This window comes from Rhinolophus sinicus, chromosome 7, assembly GCF_057876585.1.
Source record: "Rhinolophus sinicus isolate RSI-liver-muscle chromosome 7, RSI-T2T, whole genome shotgun sequence".
NCBI lineage: Eukaryota > Metazoa > Chordata > Mammalia > Chiroptera > Rhinolophidae > Rhinolophus > Rhinolophus sinicus.
This window is the reverse complement of record NC_142507.1, coordinates 48,159,592-48,182,407: the sequence shown is the minus strand read 5'-3', so window position 1 is coordinate 48,182,407 and position 22,816 is coordinate 48,159,592. Positions and strand designations below refer to the sequence as shown.

Below are 22,816 nucleotides of genomic sequence, written 5' to 3'. Positions count from 1 at the left end.
AAGTGGTGTGGTTTTCAGCCCACGGACAAACAGAGATGGCTTGCAACAAGCAAAACGGGTTGCATTGTGGTTTTCTGCTAATCAAACTTGGACATGAAAAGTTTCCTTTTCTTCATGGGTACATATATGCTTATACAGATAAAAATAAGAAAATATAGGCCTCATCTTGGCTACATACACATCATCAGTAGATAATCATGATAAAATTTAAGTTAACTAAATAAAAAAATTAGCTGTTACTTCTCCTCCCATCTTGGGAGAGGAAAGACCTGAGAAATTAGAAAAGAACACCCGGAAAACATAAACCTGGGGAGACATGAGGTGACGGTGAGGATGGCAGACTCTAGAGTCAGGCTGCCTGGATTGGCACACACATTCTACTTTGAATAGCTATGTGCTCTTAGAAAAGTTAACTAACCTTTTCTAACCCTCATCTATAAAATGGAGATACTAATAGTATGTCCCCCCTAAGGTTGCTGTGAGAATTGAATACATTAAGTTTACTTAAAACACTTGGAACAATATCTGGTACATGGTAAGTGCTCAGTGAATAAGACCAGCTACCGCCATGCGACATGTAAGTGAAGCTTCATCTGCCCAGTGTGGGCCTGGGCACCAAAGGTGGCCGGGGAGTGCCTCCGTGGGCACTGAACTCGGGCGCACTCAATCCACTCTAGTCCTAGAAGACGAGACCAGACCAGGGATGAACTCACTGAGGACACGAGTTCCCGAGGTCAAGCCTACATTTAGAGAGGCCACAGGTACAGGCGGATCTCTGGCTCTATCCATCCATCCAGCATTTTTTTAGTACTTCTATGTTCTGGCGGCTGTCGTAGGTCGTGCACATACAAAGGTGTCAAATGACCCAGCCTTTGGCTCAAGAAATGTCCATTTAACCAGATCATCACAATGCAGTGCTGAAAACTCAACAATCAATGTGGCACCCAAAGCGGAGGCGGGGAAATGGGTGGGTGGGAGGGTCAAGATGGGCTGGGCTGGGCCCAATGAGACAACTAGGGAGGAAAGTGGCCAGGTGCAATCGGGGAGAAGCGGTTTTGGCGCGAATAATGTCGCACCAGCTGTGACCCCCCATTGGAGTCAAGTTTGAAGCTGGTGTGAAGGGCAAATATCTAGAGAGGCAAATTGGGTAGATCTTGGTGGGCCACACATGGCACGCGTCAGAGCTTCTCTTTTACCCCACTGAACAAGGGAGCTAGTGAGAGGGTTTGTTTGTTTGTTTGTTTTTAGCAGGAAAATGGTATGGTCAGATTTCCCTTTAATATTGAATTCCGTATTTGGAATTTGCTACCTGGTTGAGAGATGAAAGGAGGCAAGGCCAGTTACAAGCTTTTTCCAGTTTTCTGTATAAGAACGAGGGCCTGAATTAGGGCATTTAACAGAGAGACAGAGGACAGGTAGACGAGGAAGTAACCACGTGCTCAACGGAGCACCAGGTGTGCTACACGAGCAGCATCCTGTCATGTGCTGGAGACGCACATGGAAATAAAGCGGAGCCTCTGCTCTTAGCAACTTCTGTTTGTGATGGGGACGCACAGTGGGGGTGAGCCGGAAAGAAACAAGACCACGACCAGCTATCACACAGGGTAAATTAGGTGACGTGCCCTAGGAGAAACACAAGTGAAGAGGTGTGGACATCTGAAGCAGGGAAAGAGCACGTCTGACTTGAAGACAATGGGAAATCAGGAAAATCTCCACAGAAAAGGCGGCATTTTAAATTAGGATTTATTCTCCCAGTGGGAATTATGATAGAGCGGGGTAACATTCTAGAAACTCAGGCCTGGAGATCTAGAGGCCTCTAACTTCCTTTTTTATTTTTATTTCTTCCCTCTTCCTTTTTTATTTTATTTATTATTATTATTATTATTATTATTATTATTATATAATTGACATATAAGATTGTATTAGTTTTAGGTGATCAACATTGGTTTTATTCATTAGCAATGCTACCTAACAATCAGCTCCACCCATGTCAGTCAACCTACAAATATGACCGTGTTTAGTAAACGTTCCCATACTTCCCTTTTCAACGTACACTGCAAGGCTTACAAAAGAAGGGGACAAGGGTCCCCACCCTCCAGGAACTTGGGACTCCAGTCTGCATTCAAGAACTAGTAGCCATCTAAGGCAGTATGTGTTGGGGATCCCATTTACGGTTCAGGCAAGAAATACGCTGAGTCAATAGGCTGGGCAGCCATAGGTCATTCAGAAAAGGCTGGTTTTAATTAGGTCCTTGGAGATCTGGTATGATTCAATTAGATAGAGAAGAAATGGAAGGACAATCCAGGAGGGAGAATTGAAATTACAAAGATACAGAGACAGAGATGTGCAGGTTGTATTTAGGGAACAATTAAAGGGCAGTGTAACCAGAATGGAGATTTTCAAACTACCGCTCCAGGCTGTTAACTTTAATATCAGTGTGACTAAAAGTCTAAGATTGGTTCACCATTGCAGTTGAAGTCTTGGATCACCCCCAGGCACCAAAATTTTAGGCAAATGCACTGTATCGGTTAGTTATCGGTGTGTAACAAACAACCCCAAAGCTTTGGCGGCATACAGCAGCAACCATTTGTTTTGTTCATAAGCCTGTGGGTCAGCTCGCGGGAGTTGGTTGATCTAGGAAGACCTTCGCTTGGATCCTTCTCACATCCCTCTAGTAGAGTAGCCTGGGAATGTTTTAAAAGGTGATGTCAGGGGTCCAACAGAATTAGGGGAAACACATCCATACTTTGTAAAGCTTCTACTTGCATCATGACTGCTAACATCTCACAGATCAAAGCAAGTCACATGGCCAAGTCCAAATGCAAGAGATTGGTTAACAGGCTCTAACTCTTTAGTGCAGAGAACTGCAAAGTGACAGGGCAAAGGGAGAGGTGAAGAACCGGGGCCGTCGATGCAGTCAATCTGCTAAGTGCATTGAAAAGAGAATTATTTTAGAAATCAGCATCGACCACAGAGACAATCATTGCCAATAACACAGAGTACCCTGTATTCCTGAAATACACACAAGCAAATAAGTGCTATGCAATTTCTCATGCCTGGCTGTTGCCAAAAAAAATTTTTTTTCTCTTTCCATTTTAGTGGCTCCATTTCTGCCAGAATTTAACATTCACAGGGTGATGTCACTTCTTTTCCAGGGGGAGAAAGAAGCTTTCTGTTGTCAAGGAAAAAAAAAAGAAGAAGAAAGGAAAAATAGAGCCGGTAAGAGACAGTTATTCTATTACCTTGAGAAACACTGCATTGCAATTGTATCATTTGAAAGGAATGTAAAAATGTACTTCTTGATTCAGATGGAGGGAGAGGGCCAGTTCTGGACAAAGCAACACAGGAATGTACTAAAAAAGAAAAAATCCTGTCCCAGGTCCTGGAAGATTAATGAAAAGAGGTTTTTTTTGGTATATGTTTTTTTTCAGGTTTGACATGCCCAAATATTAATTCCTCAGAATCACAGAAATTGTAGCTATTGTGGCCCCCTATCCTAAGCAGACCCAAGAAATATTTAAACAGGGACCTTTTACACGTCAGGCTCTGTGTGAGGCATTTTCACAAACGCAGTTTTATTGAATAAATCACGTCACCAAGTGATAGTACTATTTCCATTTTACAGAAGAGAAAACTGAGGCACAGAGGAATCAACTAACAAGACTGCATGGCTAGGAAAAGGCTGCATTCTAAGGCTGCCTTCTCACTTTTGGCTCAGTGCTCTTTCTATTGTACCTCTAGCTTGCTGCTCACAATTTTCAGAAGGTAGAATGTGTGGGGGAGAGTGATTGGAGGACAGAAAAGGAAATCCCCAAGGGCTCAGCAGGAAGCTGATCGTGATTTCCCTGCTTTCCCTACTTGAGCTCTTATAATTCAGGTCTGATTGGTGGTTACCCCACAGGTATGGGATTTACCCAAGTATATGGGCGGAGCCTCATGTGTACCCACATGGGACACCAGCAGTGACACCACAGGAAGGCATCAAATGATCTGTCAACTCCCTGCATTTTTTACAAATTGAAGGCAAGACCCTCAACCAGTAAAAAGATTACAACACAATGTATTGCAATATTTGCTTTATTTGGTGATCGATACTCAAACCTGCAATATCTCTGAGGTATGCCTGTAATGAATTCATTCTACCTAGTTGCTGTCACATTTTGAGGGCTTCGATTTTTCATTTGGACGAAACAATTTGATTCGTCTTCCAGCCTTGCCTAGGCCCCCATCTCCCCTGCTGCCAGAGTAATCTAAAATGCAAACATTGCCCTGTACTTTCCTGATTAGTTTTGCAGTGCCTCCCCAAATATGTCTAGAGAATCAAGTCCAAAGTCCTTGACTTGACTTTTACGAGCTGGCCCTTGGCAACTCCGCCAGGACTTCACGCTTCAACTCTCACCCTTCAGACACAGAACCACTGTATTTCTCTGAACGAGTCTTTTAACCTCATTTCCCTCTTTCACTTTTGCAAATGCTATCTCCCCTTTGCTTAGAACCTTACCCCACTGCTACCTGGTAAATGACCATTCAGTTAAAACATTCTGAATGCATCTCCTAGGTGAAACCTTCCTTGACATCTTAGAGTTCACCACTCCCTCCTGTGCTATGGCAGTGAACTTCTATATAATTTTACTTATTACATGTAATAAGATGAGTTATTTACATGCCTCCCTCTCCTAAAGACCACGAATTTCATAAGGGCAGGGCCCAGTTCTTACTCATTTCTTATTCAAGAAATACTTACTGCATGCCTAAAATATTCAGGCCCTGAGGCTGGTGTAGTGATTTAGAACATTTACAGACTTGGGAATCAGATTTGGGTTCAAATCTTGAGCAAAGTACTTAATTTAAGTCTCAATTTTCTCATCTATAAGAATGGGGACAATAACAGCAGAAACTCCACTGTCTGACACAATTAAGAATTATTAATTGATCAATTAACAGAAAATGTTAGCTAAGGTTGGGAATCATAAAAAGTATGTCTTAAAATTTTTATTTTTACCTCAACCACAGACATATATACATTCATTCACCAATCTCTTGGCAGAGGCCCAGGTTTTTCCTTTGAGTACGGGTCTCTTGTCTGGAGTCTTCTATCTCTTTTTTGCTTAAACCAAACCTATAATTTCTTTTCTACAAATTTCAGGTTTGATGTCTTTAAAATGGAGTACGAATTTAAAAACCATTTGTGACGCCAATGGAGTACAGCATCCTTCCACATTTCTGTGATTTGTTCTCCTTCAGTCTTTTATAGTTGTTTGGCCTGGACCTAAATTAACAGCATTTTTAAAGAAGCAATTTGCCTCTATTGAGTCTTTCTAGAGAATTCACGTTACTTTTTTTGATTAACACTTCCTTCTTTGGCACTCACATTTCATTGGTCGGCATACTATTCAATGAATTTATATAATCATAGTGACCAGTACTCTTAGCACAAATAGGGTGGAAAATAAACAGAACAGAGAGGACTCCGGGGAGTGTCACCTCTCTGGATGGAGCTGAGCCACCCAGGCCTACCTGAGCAGTACACAAGCCCCCAGGAGGAAGTGTATTCCAGTCATTTTATTGTTTTCTATACTTGGACATCTAGGCCTTGCTGATCCTGGAGACTGCCCAGGGCTAGCCAGTTCCTAGAGAAAGGAAATGATTCGCCTGTGAGCACGCCTTTCATGTGCAAACCAACCAATCCAGAGCCCTTACTCCCTCCCCCGCCTTCATTGGGCGTGCATGCTGGGGACCCCTGTCCCCTACCTCTAATCACCCCAGGGACTGGTACCAGACAACCCCTACGCCTCAGAGCCAGCTGAAATGATGCAAACTAGCCAATCCTGAGTCTGCTTACCCAGTTCCTTCCTGTGAAGACCACAATAAGGGCTGTCACTGCCCAAACTTCTCCCTTGGCCTGAGGGCCCCTGGTGCTTCCCTGTGTGGCAGTGCGTGGCATGCCCCCTCGTCTCGGGATCTGTGAGTACAACAAACTATCTTTTCAGTGCCACTCATCTCCTGACCTGTTGGCCCTGCCACACCTAAATAATAATAAAACCTGTGCTTTCCAACAGTGTGGCACACACATGGGTCCGTGGATGAGAGGAAATGGAGTGGCTGTTGTTTGGAACATCCGGTTCCGTGGAGAGCAGGTAACAGAGCTTCTGCTATAGCCGCTGTGAGGTGACTTGAGACACTTACCCCAGGGCATGACACGTCGTTAAGAATCCGTGTTAGCTTCTGTCACAGTTAAGCAACAGGGCCACAGTGGTGAATGGCCCGTCCTCAGGTCACATTCAGACCAGAGCATCTGTCAGGCAAGCCTCACCTAGCAGAGGGGGACAGAAAAGGCTCCCGGGACCTGGAGCGGAAGTATGAGATAGGCAGGTAGAAGAGGAAACGAACAGTACGTGCCAAGGTTGAACAAGGGCAAGTGGCAGGTTCCCCGAGCTTAGCACAAGGTCTAGGCACACAGTGGCTGTGCAAGCAGGTTTTTGTTTTGTTTTAATTTAAACTGAGGCAGGAACACGGTCAGTAGTAGGTAAGGGACTGCTAAAGACCAGCTCTGACTGTGCCAGCATCCTGGCATGAGCAGAATCCTCCCGGTTCACTGACAACATGCTGGGAAGGGCCCTTTGCCATAGTAGAGCACTAACCGGCTTATAAACTGCCAGTACCTTCACCATGGCTGGGATGGTGCCAACCCCTGGGCAGGTTAGTCATCAGGTCACAGGCCCTGCCTCTGAAGACCTACCTCACAATGTGAGGGGGTCCCTGCCTAGGACACCAACGGGCCCACAAGACAGAACATGGCGGGAGGCCAGCCAAGGCCGAGTGGCTGCTCCAAGGGCCAGTGGGCAGTCGGGGCTCCCCGCGCTCGCTTCTGTCCAGGTCCCTGAACCCAGGGGCTTGACCCAGCACCTTCTGAACCAGTTTGGCTCCAGACTGGGTTATGAGTCAGAAAAACCACTCTGTTCCAGTCACAATATGGTCACACAACTCTGGTGTTTGTTTCCTCATCCACAGAGAGGAACACCATCTAACTTCTCTTTCCTGACAGGCGACCTCAAAGTCATGAGAATTCACCGAACCCCAAGAGACCTTCCATGAGGTCTGGCCCTCACCTTTGCACTGGGTGGGAATCTCAGTATTGATCCCGTTAATTCCATTTCTTCTTTTATCTTTAGTGAACATCTATGAAGCTTTCATAGGATTCAATGAGATCAGAAGGTGCTAGAGCCGCAACAAGAATTCAGCTACAATCCCTCATGCAGAGATGAAACGATAACAGAGGCCCATACCAAGTTCCTCACACAACTTCAATTTAAATTAAACTTCCTTTAATGAAATAAAAAACAAATGGTGCATTGCATAATATTTGTGGTCACAGTATAAAACAATACAATTAGTTCATATAACATCGGATATGGACAAAAATACACGAGACCCTTTCTTTGTCTACATAAAATTCGGCAGATCCTTATGTGCCACGCTAAAAAAAGAAAGAAAATCAACTTTTTTCTCCTAGTGATCTGCACACCATAGTTATCACTGAGAATTTGGTCAAACAGTGGAGGAGAACGTACCCAAACCCCAGTTCCCTTCTTCCTCTGTTGTCATCGGTGAAGCTAAAAAAAAGTTTTCTGAAAGTAGCAAGTTGTGTAGTATTGCTTATTATTATTCCTGCCAAAAAGGCTCAGTCTTTGGCTCACAGATGTCACTGACAAAATCATGGCTGCAGGCAGCCTGCAAAGCAAGAAGCAAGAGCCACCAGGGAAAACAGATAAGGGTCTGGGTCGAAGGGACTTCCTTCACCAGGACCTTAGGGGAAGCCATGTGGACAGGAGGGGAGAAAAAGACACAAATAAATAAATTTCTAAATTAGGATTGAAATCCAGTTGGTGAGTCAGAGTTCCACTGTCCCATGAAAAATCTGAAGAGCTGTTAAAAAGTCAGAGTTTGCATTTCTCCTTCCTTTTTTTTTTTTTAAGTGTAAAGTGTATGTAAACATTATAAAGTAAACAATTTAAAAGTGATTTTTGAGGCTCCTATCTGAACATAGCGTAGGCTCTTTTTGGGGAGACTTTTAGGATTAGGGAAAAACCCAAACATTTTATAAAGTTTCTTTTTGTTAAGAAGTGCAATTTCATACGTGAAACGTGGCTACGTCCTGCTTCCATCCCCCCTGGTACTTCTGGCAGGAAGCTCTTCCAGAAGAGCACTTTGTGAGGGCCCCACTAGGTACAAGGGAGTGCATCTCACACTTCTAAAAGGACACACATTCCAGGCAAGCTAATGTCCCTGGAAGGAACGGGGGCCTTGGCACAACACCCTGGAAATTCTCCCCCCTTTGGACCAGCCCTCAGGCGACTTGCGCTTTGGCCCGCCCAATGGCCAGGGGGTGGGGTTGGGGTCAATGCCTCAGCAACCCCAGCCCTGAACTGCAACAGCAATTTGAAAGGAAAAGGTGAGCACATATCACCTTTACTACTAGAGTGTCTGGTGTGACCCATTCATGGTTTCACAGACACCTGGGACCACCTGGTCACGCCCCAAACTAAGTACCTTTTCTTCCTACCAAGAAGGGCCCACTTTACAACAATCCTGAATCTTCTTTTCATATGTGTGATAACTGCCAGGGCTCGAGGGCACTGGCCGCTACTAACACAGCACCTGTTGACATGCATTCTCTCTAACTCTGGTTTGTACAATCAATCACCTGTGACCACCGCCTCTGAAACAGCACCGTTAGGAAACGAGACGTAGAAAATACCCAACTTGAGCGCTCTCGAGGCCTCCTCTTCCTCTAGTCACTCGCGCTCTGCTGGGGCACACCTGCCGCCTGTCTTCCCACCACAGACTCCAGGCCTGGGATGCGTCTGTGTTGCTACCATGAGCACAGACGCTAGCGTCTGTCACATGAGAGGTCCCCTCAGTGGGCAAGACAAAAAAGAAAAAACTGAATGGAAATCTGCCTCCTGGGGGTGACTCGGTGACAAGTGCAGAACGAATCGTGGGCAGCAGAAGTGGACAGGAAGATGGTGAGCCGGGAGGGGCACGGCTCGTCCGGCCCATTGTTATAAACAGCCGCACATGAATGGCCATCATTTTGTATTACTTTATTGCTCAAAACAAACGCATCTTTTTTTTTTTTCCCCTTCGGAAGACAGAGCAGTCATATCCATCAGAGCTAGGACAGCAACAGACAGGGATGCAATGTGGGGCATGAGTCACCAGCAAGCCTCAGAACACCCCACCGGGATGCTTCCGGAAGGCCAGCGCTGTGCCAGGGGTGAGACATTTCAGGATCTCTTTGGGTCCGTTGTCCCACTCCTGGTACAAGCACTCGGGCAAAACGGACTGCTCTCAGATCTACTCTGCAGGCTGTTCACATGGTAATAAATGGTTGGGTTTCCTTCTGCTCCTAATGGGAAAGCAAACGTACCACAAAGTATATACCCTTTCTCACCAACCCCCTGCAGGGGAGCTTACAAAGACCTGAAGGACTGAAAAGGTCAGAGAAAATGCATGGCTCTTCTAGGCAATTTCTGATTCCGTGAAGTCAGTCCGTCTTGCAAGCAGCAATTCCCCTTCACGTTAAGATCAAGCAGCCTGTGAAGGACGTGGGGTATGTGTGGGTTCCCCTGGCAGTCCCTTGGTGGCCAAGACCTTTGTCACCTGCGAAGGGCGGTAGGGGGCAACGGAGGTGGCTTCTTCCACCTGACACGCCCCTGGCACCACTGACCGTCCCGGCACGAGCTGCAGAAACCTACTCCCACAATCCGTCTTCTGCTCTCCACGGGGCCCCTCGAGGCACAATGGCCTCAGCACTGGTGGAGTGTCTGCTCCTTCCCTTGTCCCCAGCCTCTTGTTCCATGCAGACCGTCTCTGGACTGCCCTGGACAGAGGTGGCTGTGTCTTTTTCTTCATAATTCATTCTTAAGGCTAAGGTGGCGAGATAAGGTGCTCGGTGGAGAGCCAAATTCTAGATGCCAGGGCCGCCATTTCAGCACTCTCACATAAAGCAAAGAAATGGAAAGGGGGCAGAGAAGCAAAAACTGAAAATACGCATTTGGGCTCAATAAGAAGTTACATACTGCAAGTTTAGATCTCAACTGTAGTCTAAACCCCTGAAAATAGGGGCTGGGGCAGGGTAGTAAGAGCCACAAGTTAGCCTTTGCCACAGGGCTGTGTTGTCGTCGCTGGGCCGGAGGACAGAGTGGCACCGAGCAGGCCGGCCTCCAACCCAGAAGCCGGCCCTCGAGCAGGCAGTTACCGTCTCGCCCAAGACAAAGAACTCCGAATGCCATCACCCCTTCCTCACCGCAACCCCTCGAAACAAAAGATATAAACACACACAAGTCAGACATCTATAAACCAGTAGGAGAAAAAAATTAGGCAGAGGTTAACCATTAAAAAAGCCGCCGTGGGGAAAACACACACTCGATGGTTCTCAGAAAAGTGCCGTGGGAAGAAAAGCCGTGTGCTGGTAAACATGTCTGCGCTCAGAACTTGACATGCAGAAGCGAGCGCCAAGTCCCACCTGAGATTAGAGACGACTGCGTTTTAGTGGAACACACTTCGCGTTAAAATGTCACTGTCCTCTTCTCGCCCAAAACGCTCCTGGATCGTCCCCCCGTCACTGCCCGTCCCGGGCACCGGCCTAGTCCATCTCCATGGACATGAGCCGGCGGCGCTCACGCCTTGTCTCCTGGACCTCCTTCTTACAACACCAGTGGGAGCTGCAGTACCCGATGAGGCAGGAGAGGAGTCCGATGACAGTGGACAGGCCGACGCCGATCAGCAGTGGGTACTTGAAGGCGTTTAGCACTGGCAGGGGGAGAGGGGAGAGCAAAGAGAAGCCGGTGAGGGATGCTAGGGAGGCAGCCCCAGGGAAGCCCACCGCCTCCCGGCCCCACCGGGGTGAGCCCCCTCCCCAAAACTCAGATCTCATTCATCCTGCACCCAGCACTGCGCTCGAGACAGGAGCAGCTCAGACGTCTCTGTCCAAAAAAATGAGCAAATGTCTCCTCACCCAGTTCTTGGGGGGAGCGGGAGGATGCAGAAAAAAGATTTTATCCGACATCTTTGAATGTCAATTTGCTTTTTAGGGTTTTGGCAGGAGACTGGCTTTTAAAAGTCAGTATAAGGGCACCACACACTCTGCAGCAGATGCCTCCTTAAAAAAAAAAACTGTACGCAAATCAATTCTATGCATCAAGTAACTGAAGTGTACTCGGGGAGCTATTTTAAGTAACACTATAGTAAATTATCTAGCAAAGTGAATAATCACTCCCCCACTTGTTTGGTAAATCTGGGTCTTCATATGGAGTCACTTCAAACAAGGGACTTCCAAGATGCAAATACAGTGCAAGTGACTGAGTGTGAGGGATGCACTGTTTAGATCCCACACCCCAAATCCCGTATCACCTCCCCCCAGAAGGACCATCACTCCTTGGGAGGTGCCTGACATTTAACATGGCTGAATTTTCACAACTGCCCTATGAAAGGTTAGCATCCCATTGTACAAGAGAAGAAAGAAAGGATCAGAAAGGTAAGTCATCTGTGGAAGAGCTGGGGTTTCAGTGCCAGTCTCACCCCCAAATTGACGTATCATCGGGGAAACACATTCAAAGGCTCCTACTAATCCCTGGAGACAAGACGTCTCTCCATGGAGTTTCTTCAAGTAATGTTTACTTTGAAGCTTTGTGCCGAGAAGACGTTTCTCGTTAACCAAGGAACACATACCCCTACTTGGGACGCTCAGGTAACAGGGGGTGGGAAGAGGGCCCTCTGACACCAAGGCCGGCAGCTCCCCTTCCCATCTAGGGGTTCCGTGAAGAAACCCCTCCACACTAGTGACAGCTGGAGTGACCCCCATTCCAAGAAGCAAAACCAACATTTAGGCAAGTGTGGCAGGAACCCATTCACGGCCTTGCCTGGAGAGCTGAACCTGCTCTCTCAACTGTTCTCTGCCTCTGCCTGGCAGAATCTGTGCCAACCCCAGGACACACTGCAGCGGGTTTGTATAGAATGCATAGAAAGCATCAAAAATCTTTCCAGCACGTCTTAGAAATCCTTTCTCAGTGGTGCCTCCAGTACATGCCACCAAAGCTGGGAAAACAGCAAGGGCTGCATCTGCTCAGATGTCCGATACGGGCTCCAGCCAGGTCTAGAGAGAAAGCAGGCTGTGCTGGTTGTGTGGCACGTTCAGCAGCACAGCAGAGAGAGAAGACATTGCCCGCACCCTGACAGATTTATTTGTGTGTCATTCTTACCATCCATCTTCACAGTTATAAAGATGGGCTTGGAGTAGATCTCTGCCTCCTTCTGCCAGGAACCTGTTGGTGACTTCACCCAGGGAGTTACGGAACAGTAGTAGTTGCCAAAGTCCTGGTCCTCAGAGCCGTGCACTTGCAGCAAGAATTCCAGCACGCTCACACGCTCCAGGCTGAGGTCGCTCTTCCAATCCCTCTGGGCCGTGGTCACGATCCCCTTCCGATCCAGGGAAGACAGGAGGACGGGCGCCTTGTCCAGGCCAAAGGAGTGCACGGCAAACCAGGACACATCAAAGGCCATATCATCTATGGATCACCAAGCCAAAATGCTAGGGTCAGTGCCAGGGGCAGAAATACCATGCACGGCTCACACGCATGTCACCCACTATGGGCCAGCACCACTCAACCTACCCGGGCGGGACCAAATACCAGGAGATCGCAGAGCGGGCGGCTTAACCCACGGAGTCCAGCTCCAGAATCCACCCCTTAACCATGCCACTGCCCCCACCCAGCCTAACGAGCACAGGAAGAAGTGTCGGACCCTGAACGATCTCCTAGGAAGGACACAAGAGGTAAAGCGGGACTGTGGTGACATCACACGCGCTGCCTCCCGAAGAAAGCAGGGTCCTTGGACATGACATGAAAGTCGTTACGGAATGAAAGGTACATCAAGTGACTCATAAAAAATGTAGAGTTGTAAACAGTTTAGATTTTACGGTTTGCTGAGGTTCCCTCCCCACCCCGCAGAAGCGCTTAAGTTCAGAACCACAGGAAAAAAATGTCAAGCTGAGAAAACTGAACACAGTTTAACAGTCCCACTGAGTAATGCTGCTGAACCGTAAAGGACTCTGCAAAATTAAGGTTCTAACAGCCTCAAATAAATTAATGTGGGCATAAGAGAGAGAAGACTGGCACAAGTGGTAATTCTTATAGAATGTGAAAATAGAGTGTACATCACGAGCCCCTGACCACTTCTTTGAAGAGTCACCAACTGATATTAGCTGTGTCAGGTCTGAGTTGCATCCAGCGGGCAAGAAAGGACTGCACGGCCACGAACGGTTTTCTCTTACATTCGCTTGACAAGGCTTTCGACAGAGATGTTAAATGACACAATTTTTGTTAAACCAAATAATGCTTACTCGTTTAGTAAAACCACACTGCTAATGACCTCAAAAAGCACATCATAAGGCAAATAAATCATAGTCAGATGCTTGCAAGAATTTCTACAGAATTATCCAAATGACGATTCCTTTTCCACTCGCTCTAAAAATAAGGGCTACGGCAAATCTCAGCTCTACCTACAGGGTGACAGCTCTCTACTCTGATGCTCAAAATACCTTCCTTTTCGTCGCATCGACCCACTGTGGTACTTGAGCATAAAATTGGATTGTTCCCAGTGTATAGGTCATGTCTTGCCAGGAAGACCAATTCCCAGGTGGCAGGGGGAGTGCTGTCAACGTCGTCACACCTTCATGGTGCCCAAGTAGAATAGGCACCCAAATATCACTGTCATGTACAAAAACTCTAGCTCAGTGCTGCTGTCCCTGAGGTCACAGAAGGTGCTGGGGGCGGTTATTGAAGGCAAAAAGTCACACCGTGTCCTTGTTACTTATACCCAGACTCTAACCCCAGTCCTTTCAGTGTGGTGGCCAGGCTGCAGGGCCCAGCTACCCGGGCTAGACTTCCAGCACCAGCAATTGTTAGCGATGTGACCTGGGTGAGTCACTTAAATTCACCGTGACTTAACGACACCACCAAGGTTAAGTTAACTATCTTTCTTGAATGCTTAGAACAGCACCCGGCACGTAGTAAGTGCTCAATAAAAGCTGGTTGTCACGGACAACACTCTCCTTTCCACAGCTCAACATACGACTTCCTACAAATAGGGGCTGCTAAAAGGAGGGGCATGACCGTCGATAGCAGGGGCTCTTGGTGCCGTCATGACGCACTGGTGTCCTCCAAGGGACTGGCCTTTGCTGACAGAAGCCACCTCCTGGCAGTGAAGAAACACCCTTGCTCCCCAGTCATTCAGCCTGTGGACAATGCCTGGGGGGACCTACAAGCCCAGTCCCTTACCTCAAGGAAGCCATATTCCGTGGTACGACCCACGCTCCAGAGCTCCCCGTGGGGAGTTAACTTGTTTTGAACTCACATCTTTGCCTGGCTTCTTTCCCTGCTCTATCTCGATTCCCCTGTGCCCTCACTGTTTTCCCCTGAGAGCACGTCTTCAATGAATCACTCACACGCTTTGTCTCAGGCTTTGCTTCTGGGGAACCTGACCTAAGATGGTGCCTGGAAATGGCCACCATCTGCCCCCACCCCTCCGCCCACCTTGGCACTTGGCCCACTTACACAGCATGTCCCTTCCAGAAGAGAATTCTTGCACAGCCCATAGGATGTGTGAGGAAAAACTAAACTACAACTTGTGTTTAATTATTCAGGACCTTCCACCCACACAGCGCAAGAGTGCAAAGTTCTGGAAAAGTGTGATCTGTAAGATTAACAGCCACCTGTAACTTTGGCAATTACTCTGGAGGAAAAGGTTTTTATATTAAGGGTACCAATGGTGACCCACGATTTATTGAGAAAGAGCATTTAAATGATGTATTATTTGTATATATCATAAATGAGCTTGAAGGGTAAAAAAGGGAATTATATTATTCCAACTTTTACAAAGATTTCCCTCCCCTTTCCCTGGCAGTCTCCTACTTTCACCTTCATTTTCACTTCCGAATCCTACTCTGTATCCTCAGTCCTCTGCACCTCAGACATGGCAGTGACAGGTCACACAGCGACGTTTTGGTCAACGACAGACCACATTTACGATGGTGGTCCCATAAGATTATAATGGAGCTGAAAACCCCTACCACCTAGTGACGGCACAGCGCGATTCATTCCTCACATGTGTGTGGCGATGCTCGTGTAAACGAGCCAAGTGTGCTGCCAGTCGTGTAAAAGTGTAGCACAGACAATTCCAGTAGTAGGCTGTACCATCTAGGTTTGTGTAAGTGCCCTCTGCCTGCGGGTTTCAAACCAGCTTCAGTCAGCCCTGGAAGTAGCCCACTGATTGTTTTGACAACACAGATTAAAGGCCTGGATGCGTTTCCAAATCATCTGACAGATGCATCCATTCAATAGTATTTATTAAACACCTACTGAGAACAAAGTCCTGGGCTGAGGAGCAGTTTGGGGATAAACAGACAATCCAGTCCCTGAGCTCCACTTCGGTGTAACAGACAGGATGACGTAAGAGACGTTTACAAAAAGCCATATAGGGAAGGAGAAAGGGTAGGGAGAGGTACCTGGGTCCACTGCTGCTCCTTCGACAGTGACGATACAGAACAATTTGATCAGATCTCCCCGGATGACTGATGGTGTATCCGAATACACGGAGGCGTTAAATACAGGACCTGCAAGAAAGTGATGCCGCCTTATTAGTCTCTTTCCCACTTTTGTTTAAATTCCATTCTTGGTACTCGAATGGCCATCTAAATGGGGCTCCCCTTTCCTTGGAATTGGGCTAGAAACTCACAAAATAGGTGTGCCAAGGTTGCTTTTCTTCTATTGAGAGAGAAACGCGAGCCTAGGCACATCCAAATAAGCTTCACCTGAAGATTATAACCAAAACAGAACTCTTTCAAAGAATTACTTTGCTTATGGCTTTTCTTTTTACCTCTTCTCCGATGACAACCACAGTCTCATTTGCAGGCCACCCCTATCTCCCACCCAGGTACAGCCTGGGTTGTTCCTGGTTCTGCATGGTTTATTTCCAGGCCAGGTGGCTTGGAGATCAGAGGGATCAGGGCTGAATCAGGGACGCTCTGGGTCTTGGTGGAGTAGCAGCCGCATTGTGCTGGGTGCTGGAGAAAGCACCTGCTGTTAAGAGGCAGGAATCCAGGAAGGAAACAGACATGCCAACAGTGACAACATTTCCATCAACTGTCATGGGACCACTGCAGGCATGGCTTTGATCAGCCGGGGACATTGAGGTGGCATGGATACTCCTTAAAAAAAAACTACCCAGACAGGATTTGTCTGGGACATCTTCCTAAGGACACTCCCTTGATATCCAGCTCACTTTTGTAAAAGACCGCTTTCCTTCTTCCAAAGGCCAGAGATGTTTCTCCCCAAACCACGCTAACTCCCTCACAGTACCATCTCTCACTGCCAGGCAGAAGTGCCCCCTCTAAGTTTCTGAGTTGTAAGGTAATGAGCCTACATATGAGCAACAAAATATGTAGTGTAAATATTGAACACACAAAGAGAATTATCTGGGGCACCTTCCGTCTTCTTGGGCAGAGAGAGGGGCTAGATAGTGCATTTGTTTTTTAACCCCTTTAGAGCTCACTTTTAGGTGACAGCACGACATAGCTTAAAGCCAACCTGATCCAAAAGAGCCCAACATTTACCTTATCTCCATTCCTAATATCTAGGAACAGAAAAACCTAAAGAAGTTTCCAGAACACCAACGCTAGGGGATTTTCCTTGGGTTTCCTGGGAAGCAAAGATAGATGGCCCCGAACATTCATTCTGAAACTCATTAGAAGCTAAGAATACAAGTGTTAGCACTCCTTTTTAATCAGATTACCAGAAAGAAAGAAAAAGTACTTTTAAAAAAATAGGGTGGGGGGTGGGAGATGACGGTAAGGGGGATCAAATATATGGTGATGGAAGGAGAACTGACTCTGGGTGGTGAACACACAATGGGATTTATAGATGATGTAATACAGAATTGTACACCTGAAATCTATGTAATTTTACTAACAATTGTCACCCCAATAAGTTAAAAAAAAATAAAATAAAAATAAATAAATAAATAAAAAATAAAAAAACATCTAAAAGAAATGACCATGAGAACGAGAGTAAAAGATCGTGGAACCCAATGAGACAAAGAATCAAAAAGGCTGCCTTTTCACTTCAGCATCAGTAGTGAGATGAATTCATCAGATTGCTTTCCTAACACCAAGTACATGAGTAATCTGCATTCTGCTGGGAGGAAGGTGAAAGGTAGTTGGAGCATATGGAACGTAGGGAGGTGAGGCCGCCCTGGGCGGGTTCTGCAGAGTTCAGATTCGCCAGAGAGTAGCAGGCGGGGACTTAACTCGAGGGCATCAAGAACATAACAGCATGGCAGCCAGAAATGGGGAAAGGGATGAAAGCAAAGAGGACATGACCTCCTGCTGGACGTCATGCCCGCCCATTCACTCGGCTCTCCGCCAGGTTCCCTCAGGTTCTTACCACCCTGGATTTGCTCTGCTCATAGCAGGGAGGTGGCAAAGGATCGATCCAGGTGGTCTGAGCAGGCTTGGTGGCAATGACTGGGGGGAAAACTTCATGCCATATATGCCCATCTGTGGGTACAGGTTGGTAGCACCCATGGTGAGCAATGGGACCACATATTGTTTTCTCTGACTAGAAATTTCATGGCTATAAAATAGAGCTACATTAAGGGGTTTTCTAAAAGTGTCCGGGGGCCGGCCCAGTGGCTCAGGTGGTTGCAGTGCCGTTAGAGCACCGTTCTCCTAACGCGGACGTTGCCGGTTCAATTCCTACATGGGCCAGTGAGCTGTGCCCTCTATAGTTAAGATTGTGAACAATGGCTTTCCCTGGAGCTGGGCTGCCAGGAGCAGCCGGAGGTGGCCACGGGCTGCCGTGGGCTGCCGACTGCTGCCATGAGCAGCTGGTGGCCAGTGTAAGTGGCCGGAGAGCTGCCGTGAGCTGACCCTCAACCGACTGCCTCAGCCGTGGGAGTGCAAGGCTCATAATACCAGCACGGGCGAGAGAACTGTGTCCTACAAACTAGACTGAGAAACAACGGCTTGAACCAGAGTGGGGCGGGGGGTGGGACGGAAGAAGGGGGGAAAAAATGTCCGGGCCCCTTCTGAGAGAATATAAATTGTAAAACATAAAGAGATCCTCATAATGGATTTAGGTTTTGATTTAATTTGAACCAGCAAATAGAGACGTAACGTAATTTCGACAAATTTTACTTCCTTTCCTTTATATTTCCCAAGAAAACCCCAGATGCCTTCTAGGTCACCAGGTACAGTTCTCATTTCCCTAGTGGCCGTGGCTGCGGGAACAGCAGAGCATTTGTGCTACGGCTCACCACGCAGACGTGGACCAGGGGAAAGGCCTCTGTTGTGAACTCTTCACAGCGTGATTTCCTTCTCATGAAATCAACAACTCACTCACTGTTAACGTGGGTCCTCATCCCGCACTTAGAAATGCTTTTATTACGGTCCATTTCTGTGGTAATGCTGTTTTTGTGAGGGGATCTGTCTGGTTAACTGCAGAGGTGACAGACTGCGGCACAGAGAATGTAAATGAACAACCAGAGTCACTAGATGTCCCCCGATTCCTAGTCTGCAGAGAGGACATGACCACTTAGCTTTGATCTACATATACCGACACAAGCCAGGTTCCAACTCCAGCCCCCTAAACAAAGGCTGTTAATAGCAGTATTTTTGTGAAAGGGAAAATTACAGACCAACTGCATGTCCATCAATAGGGTGATGGTTAACCAAATTCTAGTAGGTATAGTTATTAAAGTTGGTATTTACCCAGAATATGTTAAAACCTGGAAAAAGCTTATCTTACAATGTTAGAGGGGAGAGTGGGGGAAGCAGGTCATAAAATTGTATGTACAGCCCGACCTCAAAATCACGAAGACGACATACAAGAGAAAAATCCTAGGAAGACAAACACCACAAGTGAACAGATTAGAGGTGATTCTCTTGTCCTTCTTTCTACCTTACTGTATTTTTTAAATTTTTCTCTATTAAAGAGAAAGAGAAAACCTTTCTTATTCTTCTTTTAAAAGACCAAAACCTTTAACATCATCACATGTAGACTCTATTTTTTCCCCTTGATGGTGAAAGTCATGACTAAATGGAGTGCCCCTTGGGAAATGGTCCTCACACCAAGAGGCAAGTGTCCTGGAACCAGGGAAGAGAAAGGTGGACGCCAGGAAGGGCCTCTTTGCTAGACGTGCCTGACAGTGCGCTGTGAAGCGATGGCTCTCCAATATCAAGTCAATATTTGCTGGGAGTATTCAGGGCTATGGCATTTGCTGGGTGCTGGATTTGATGGCAGCTTCTCTGAAACTGTGAACTGGCCATGACAACTCCAGGGATTCAATAACATAAAAGCCTTAGACAGTCCAGTCAATCTGGAAGCTATGGTAGTTTTTTTCTGTTATGCTGAGACTTAAAGAATTGAGAAATAAATTCAATCTCCGTGCCTCACCCAGACACACAAAAGATTTTATGTCTCCCCTCTTCCTCGTAACCGTTTTAAAGAAACAACAAATAGGAAATGTAAAACAACATGGAATAACCTCTAGATAGTAAAACAGATATTTAAAGGAAAAAAAACCACATAACCATTTAAATCTTAACAGACACAGAAAAGGCATTTCAAAACACCCAACACCTCTTCATGATAAAACCACCCAACAAACTAGGAATGAGAGGACACGTCCTCAACTTAGTAAGTGGCCTCTATGAAAAACCTATGGCTACCATGATACTTAATGGTGAAAGACCAAACACTTCCCCCTACAGTCAGGAACAAGACAGTGATGTCCACTTGTGCTAATACTATTCAACATTGTCCCAGGGGTTCTAGCCAGGACAATTAGACAAGAAAAAGAAATAGGAGGTATTCAGTTTGAAAAGGAAGAAATAAAACTATCTTGCTTGCAGGTGGCATAATCTTATATTTTAAAAATTCTAAGGAATCAACCAAAGAAGTATTAGAACTAATAAATTCAGATAGGTTGCATGATACAAAATCAATATACAAAAATCAGTTGTGTTTCTACACACTTGCAACGAACAAACTGAAAAGGAAATTAAGAAAGCAATTGCACTTACAACAGCATCAAAAAGAACAAAATATTTAGGATTAATTTAATGAAAGAAGTTAGAAAAATGTACACTGAAAACTACAAAGTACCACTGACAAAAATTAAAGACCCAAATAAATGAAAAGACATCCCATGTTCATAGATTGGAAGACAATATTGTTAAATGGTAACATTCTCCAAATTGATCTACAGATTCAACACAACCCTTATCAAAGTCCTAGCTGTCTTTTTGGCAAAACTGATGGGCTGATCCTAAAATTCATATGGAAATGCAAGGGACCCAGAATAGCTAAAACAATCTTGAAAAAGAACAAAGGTGGAAGGCTCACACTTCTTCATTTCAAAAATTACTACAAAGCTACAGTAATCAAACAACGTGGTACTGGTATAGGAACAGACATATAAATCGCTGAGATAGAACCGGGAGTCCAGAAACAAACCCTTACGTTTATGGTTAAATAACTTTTGACAAGTGTGCCAAGACAAGTCAATGAGAGAAAGAACAGACTTTTCACCAAATGGTGCTAGGACATGCAAAAGAATACAACCGAATCCCTTCCTCATTCCACTCAAAACTTAACTCAAAATGGATCATAGCCCAAAATGTAAGAGCTAAAACTATAAAACTCTTGGAAGAAAAGATGGGCATATATCTTCAGAACTCTGGGGTAAACAATGGTTTCTTAGATATGACACCAAAGACATAAGCAACCAAAAGAGAGAATAAATTGGGCTTCATCAAAGTTAAAAACTTGCATGCGTCAAAGGACACCATTAAGAAAGTGAAAAGACTTCCCACAGAGGGAGAGAAGATATTTTCAAATTATGTATCTGTTAAGAAACTTGCATCCAGACTCTATGAAAATCTCTAGATAAAAAATAACTCAATTTAAAAATGGGCAAATGACTTAAATATTTCTCCAGAGAAGATGTATATACAACCAACAACTACATGAAAAGATGCTCAACATCAGAAATCATTAGAGAAATGCATAAAAAACACAGTGAAATGCCACTTCACACCCACTAGGTTGGCTGCAACAAAAAAGACGGAGAATAACAGGGTTAGTGGAGAAACCAGAATTCTCATACACTGCTGGTGGGAATGTAAAATGCTGCAGCTGGAAAAGAGAGTGGCAGCTCCTCAGAGAATTAAAGTTACCATCTGACCCAGCATCAATCCTAGGTGAGAAATGAAAACCTACGTCTACACAAAACTTGTACACTTTATGTCAAAATTATTCTATAACAGCCAAAAGGTAGAAACAACCTAAATGTCCATCAAGAGATAAATGGATACATAGAATGTAGTGTATCCATACAATGGAATATTATTCCGTCATAAAAAGAAACAAAGCACTGATACATGCTATAACATGGATGGACCTTGAAAATATTATGGTACGTACGTGAAAGAAGCCAGTCACAACACTCCACATACGATATGATTCAATTCATGGATAGAAAGTAGATTAGTGGTTGTCAGAGGCTAGGGGTGAGGAGATGGGAGTAACTACTACTAGGTACATAGTTTATTTTTAGAGTGATTAGTAAGTTCTGGAATTATATAGTGGGGATGGTTATCCAACTCTATAAATGTGCTACTAACAACCACTGAATATTACACTTTACATGGGTGAATTTTATAGTATGTTAACTACATCTCAACAAAGTTGTTATTAAAAAACAAACAAGCAGATACACAATAAAAGAGCACGGTGCTTTTGCCGCTCTTTCCAAATCTAAAGATTTAAGTCAGTATTCGCTCTTTATTAATCTAAAGGCTAAGAGATTAAAAGATGCCTGAAGATTATTTCACTAAATACTATTAAAGACCATAATTATACAAAATAATATTAAATAAAAGACAAACTTTATTAAGGTCTAATTTACCTTAATATAACTGGTAATAATTTAATTCAACAAACACCTTGCATTTGTTATACTAATTCAAGTATACCTGGATATTTACAGATGCATTTATAAATTCAGGAATTTCTAACTGGGATCCAGGGCAGATTTAGTGAAAACACTGAATATTAAACTCACAAATGATGATCCTTTATCTTGATATTCTAAATAGGATTGAGGATCAATGATTTTTTAAATCATCTACCTGCTGAAACACACACACACACACACACACACACACACACACACACTCTCATACACACACTTGTCAGAAAAGCTTAATAAATTACACAGATGAATAAGAAGTATTTCTATTTGAGAATACGTATCTGTCATTTAAAAAAAAGGTGGACCTTTCCATCTTATAGCACAAGAACATTTTACTTTTCAAAGATAAAACCAATTCAGAACCAACATACAAATGCCCCTGTTTTAACTAACCTTCCCATAGATGAACAGCCCTAAGTAACTACTCTTAACAATAGGGCTGACCGATATATTCACCCATGCCACTGCATCTCTGGCCACTCGACTGATGGGAAATCTTTTTCCGGTCCAAAAGCAAAGTCAGGCATAAGGGTTGGATACTCAATCCCTGTAGGGAAATACTGCTCTGATAAACTGGGCCAAGGATATTGCCCATGACCTTCAATCCGAGGGACCTCGGAGAGAGACAGGTACAGGGCTGGGTATGATTGGGGTCTTAGCTCTGAAACTTCCACTTGCGGAAAGTCATTTCGCCTCTCTGGAGACTCAGTTCTATCCTCTCTTT

The 22,816-nt window shown here is 45.2% G+C and overlaps 1 protein-coding gene across 1 annotated transcript in view; it reads right to left on the bottom strand.

Moving 5' to 3' along the window:
- Window positions 1-9,083: 9,083 nt before the first annotated feature.
- PTGFRN (prostaglandin F2 receptor inhibitor) overlaps window positions 9,084-22,816 on the bottom strand; it is a 68,504-nt gene continuing 54,771 nt past the window's right edge. Inside the window, exons 7-9 of the mRNA XM_019730614.3 lie at window positions 15,566-15,673; window positions 12,264-12,569; window positions 9,084-10,815 (exon numbers count right to left, since the gene is read on the bottom strand). Coding sequence (XP_019586173.3) covers window positions 10,649-10,815; window positions 12,264-12,569; window positions 15,566-15,673 — 581 coding nt within the window. The 3' untranslated portion in view covers window positions 9,084-10,648. The remainder of the gene's footprint in view (window positions 10,816-12,263; window positions 12,570-15,565; window positions 15,674-22,816) is intronic.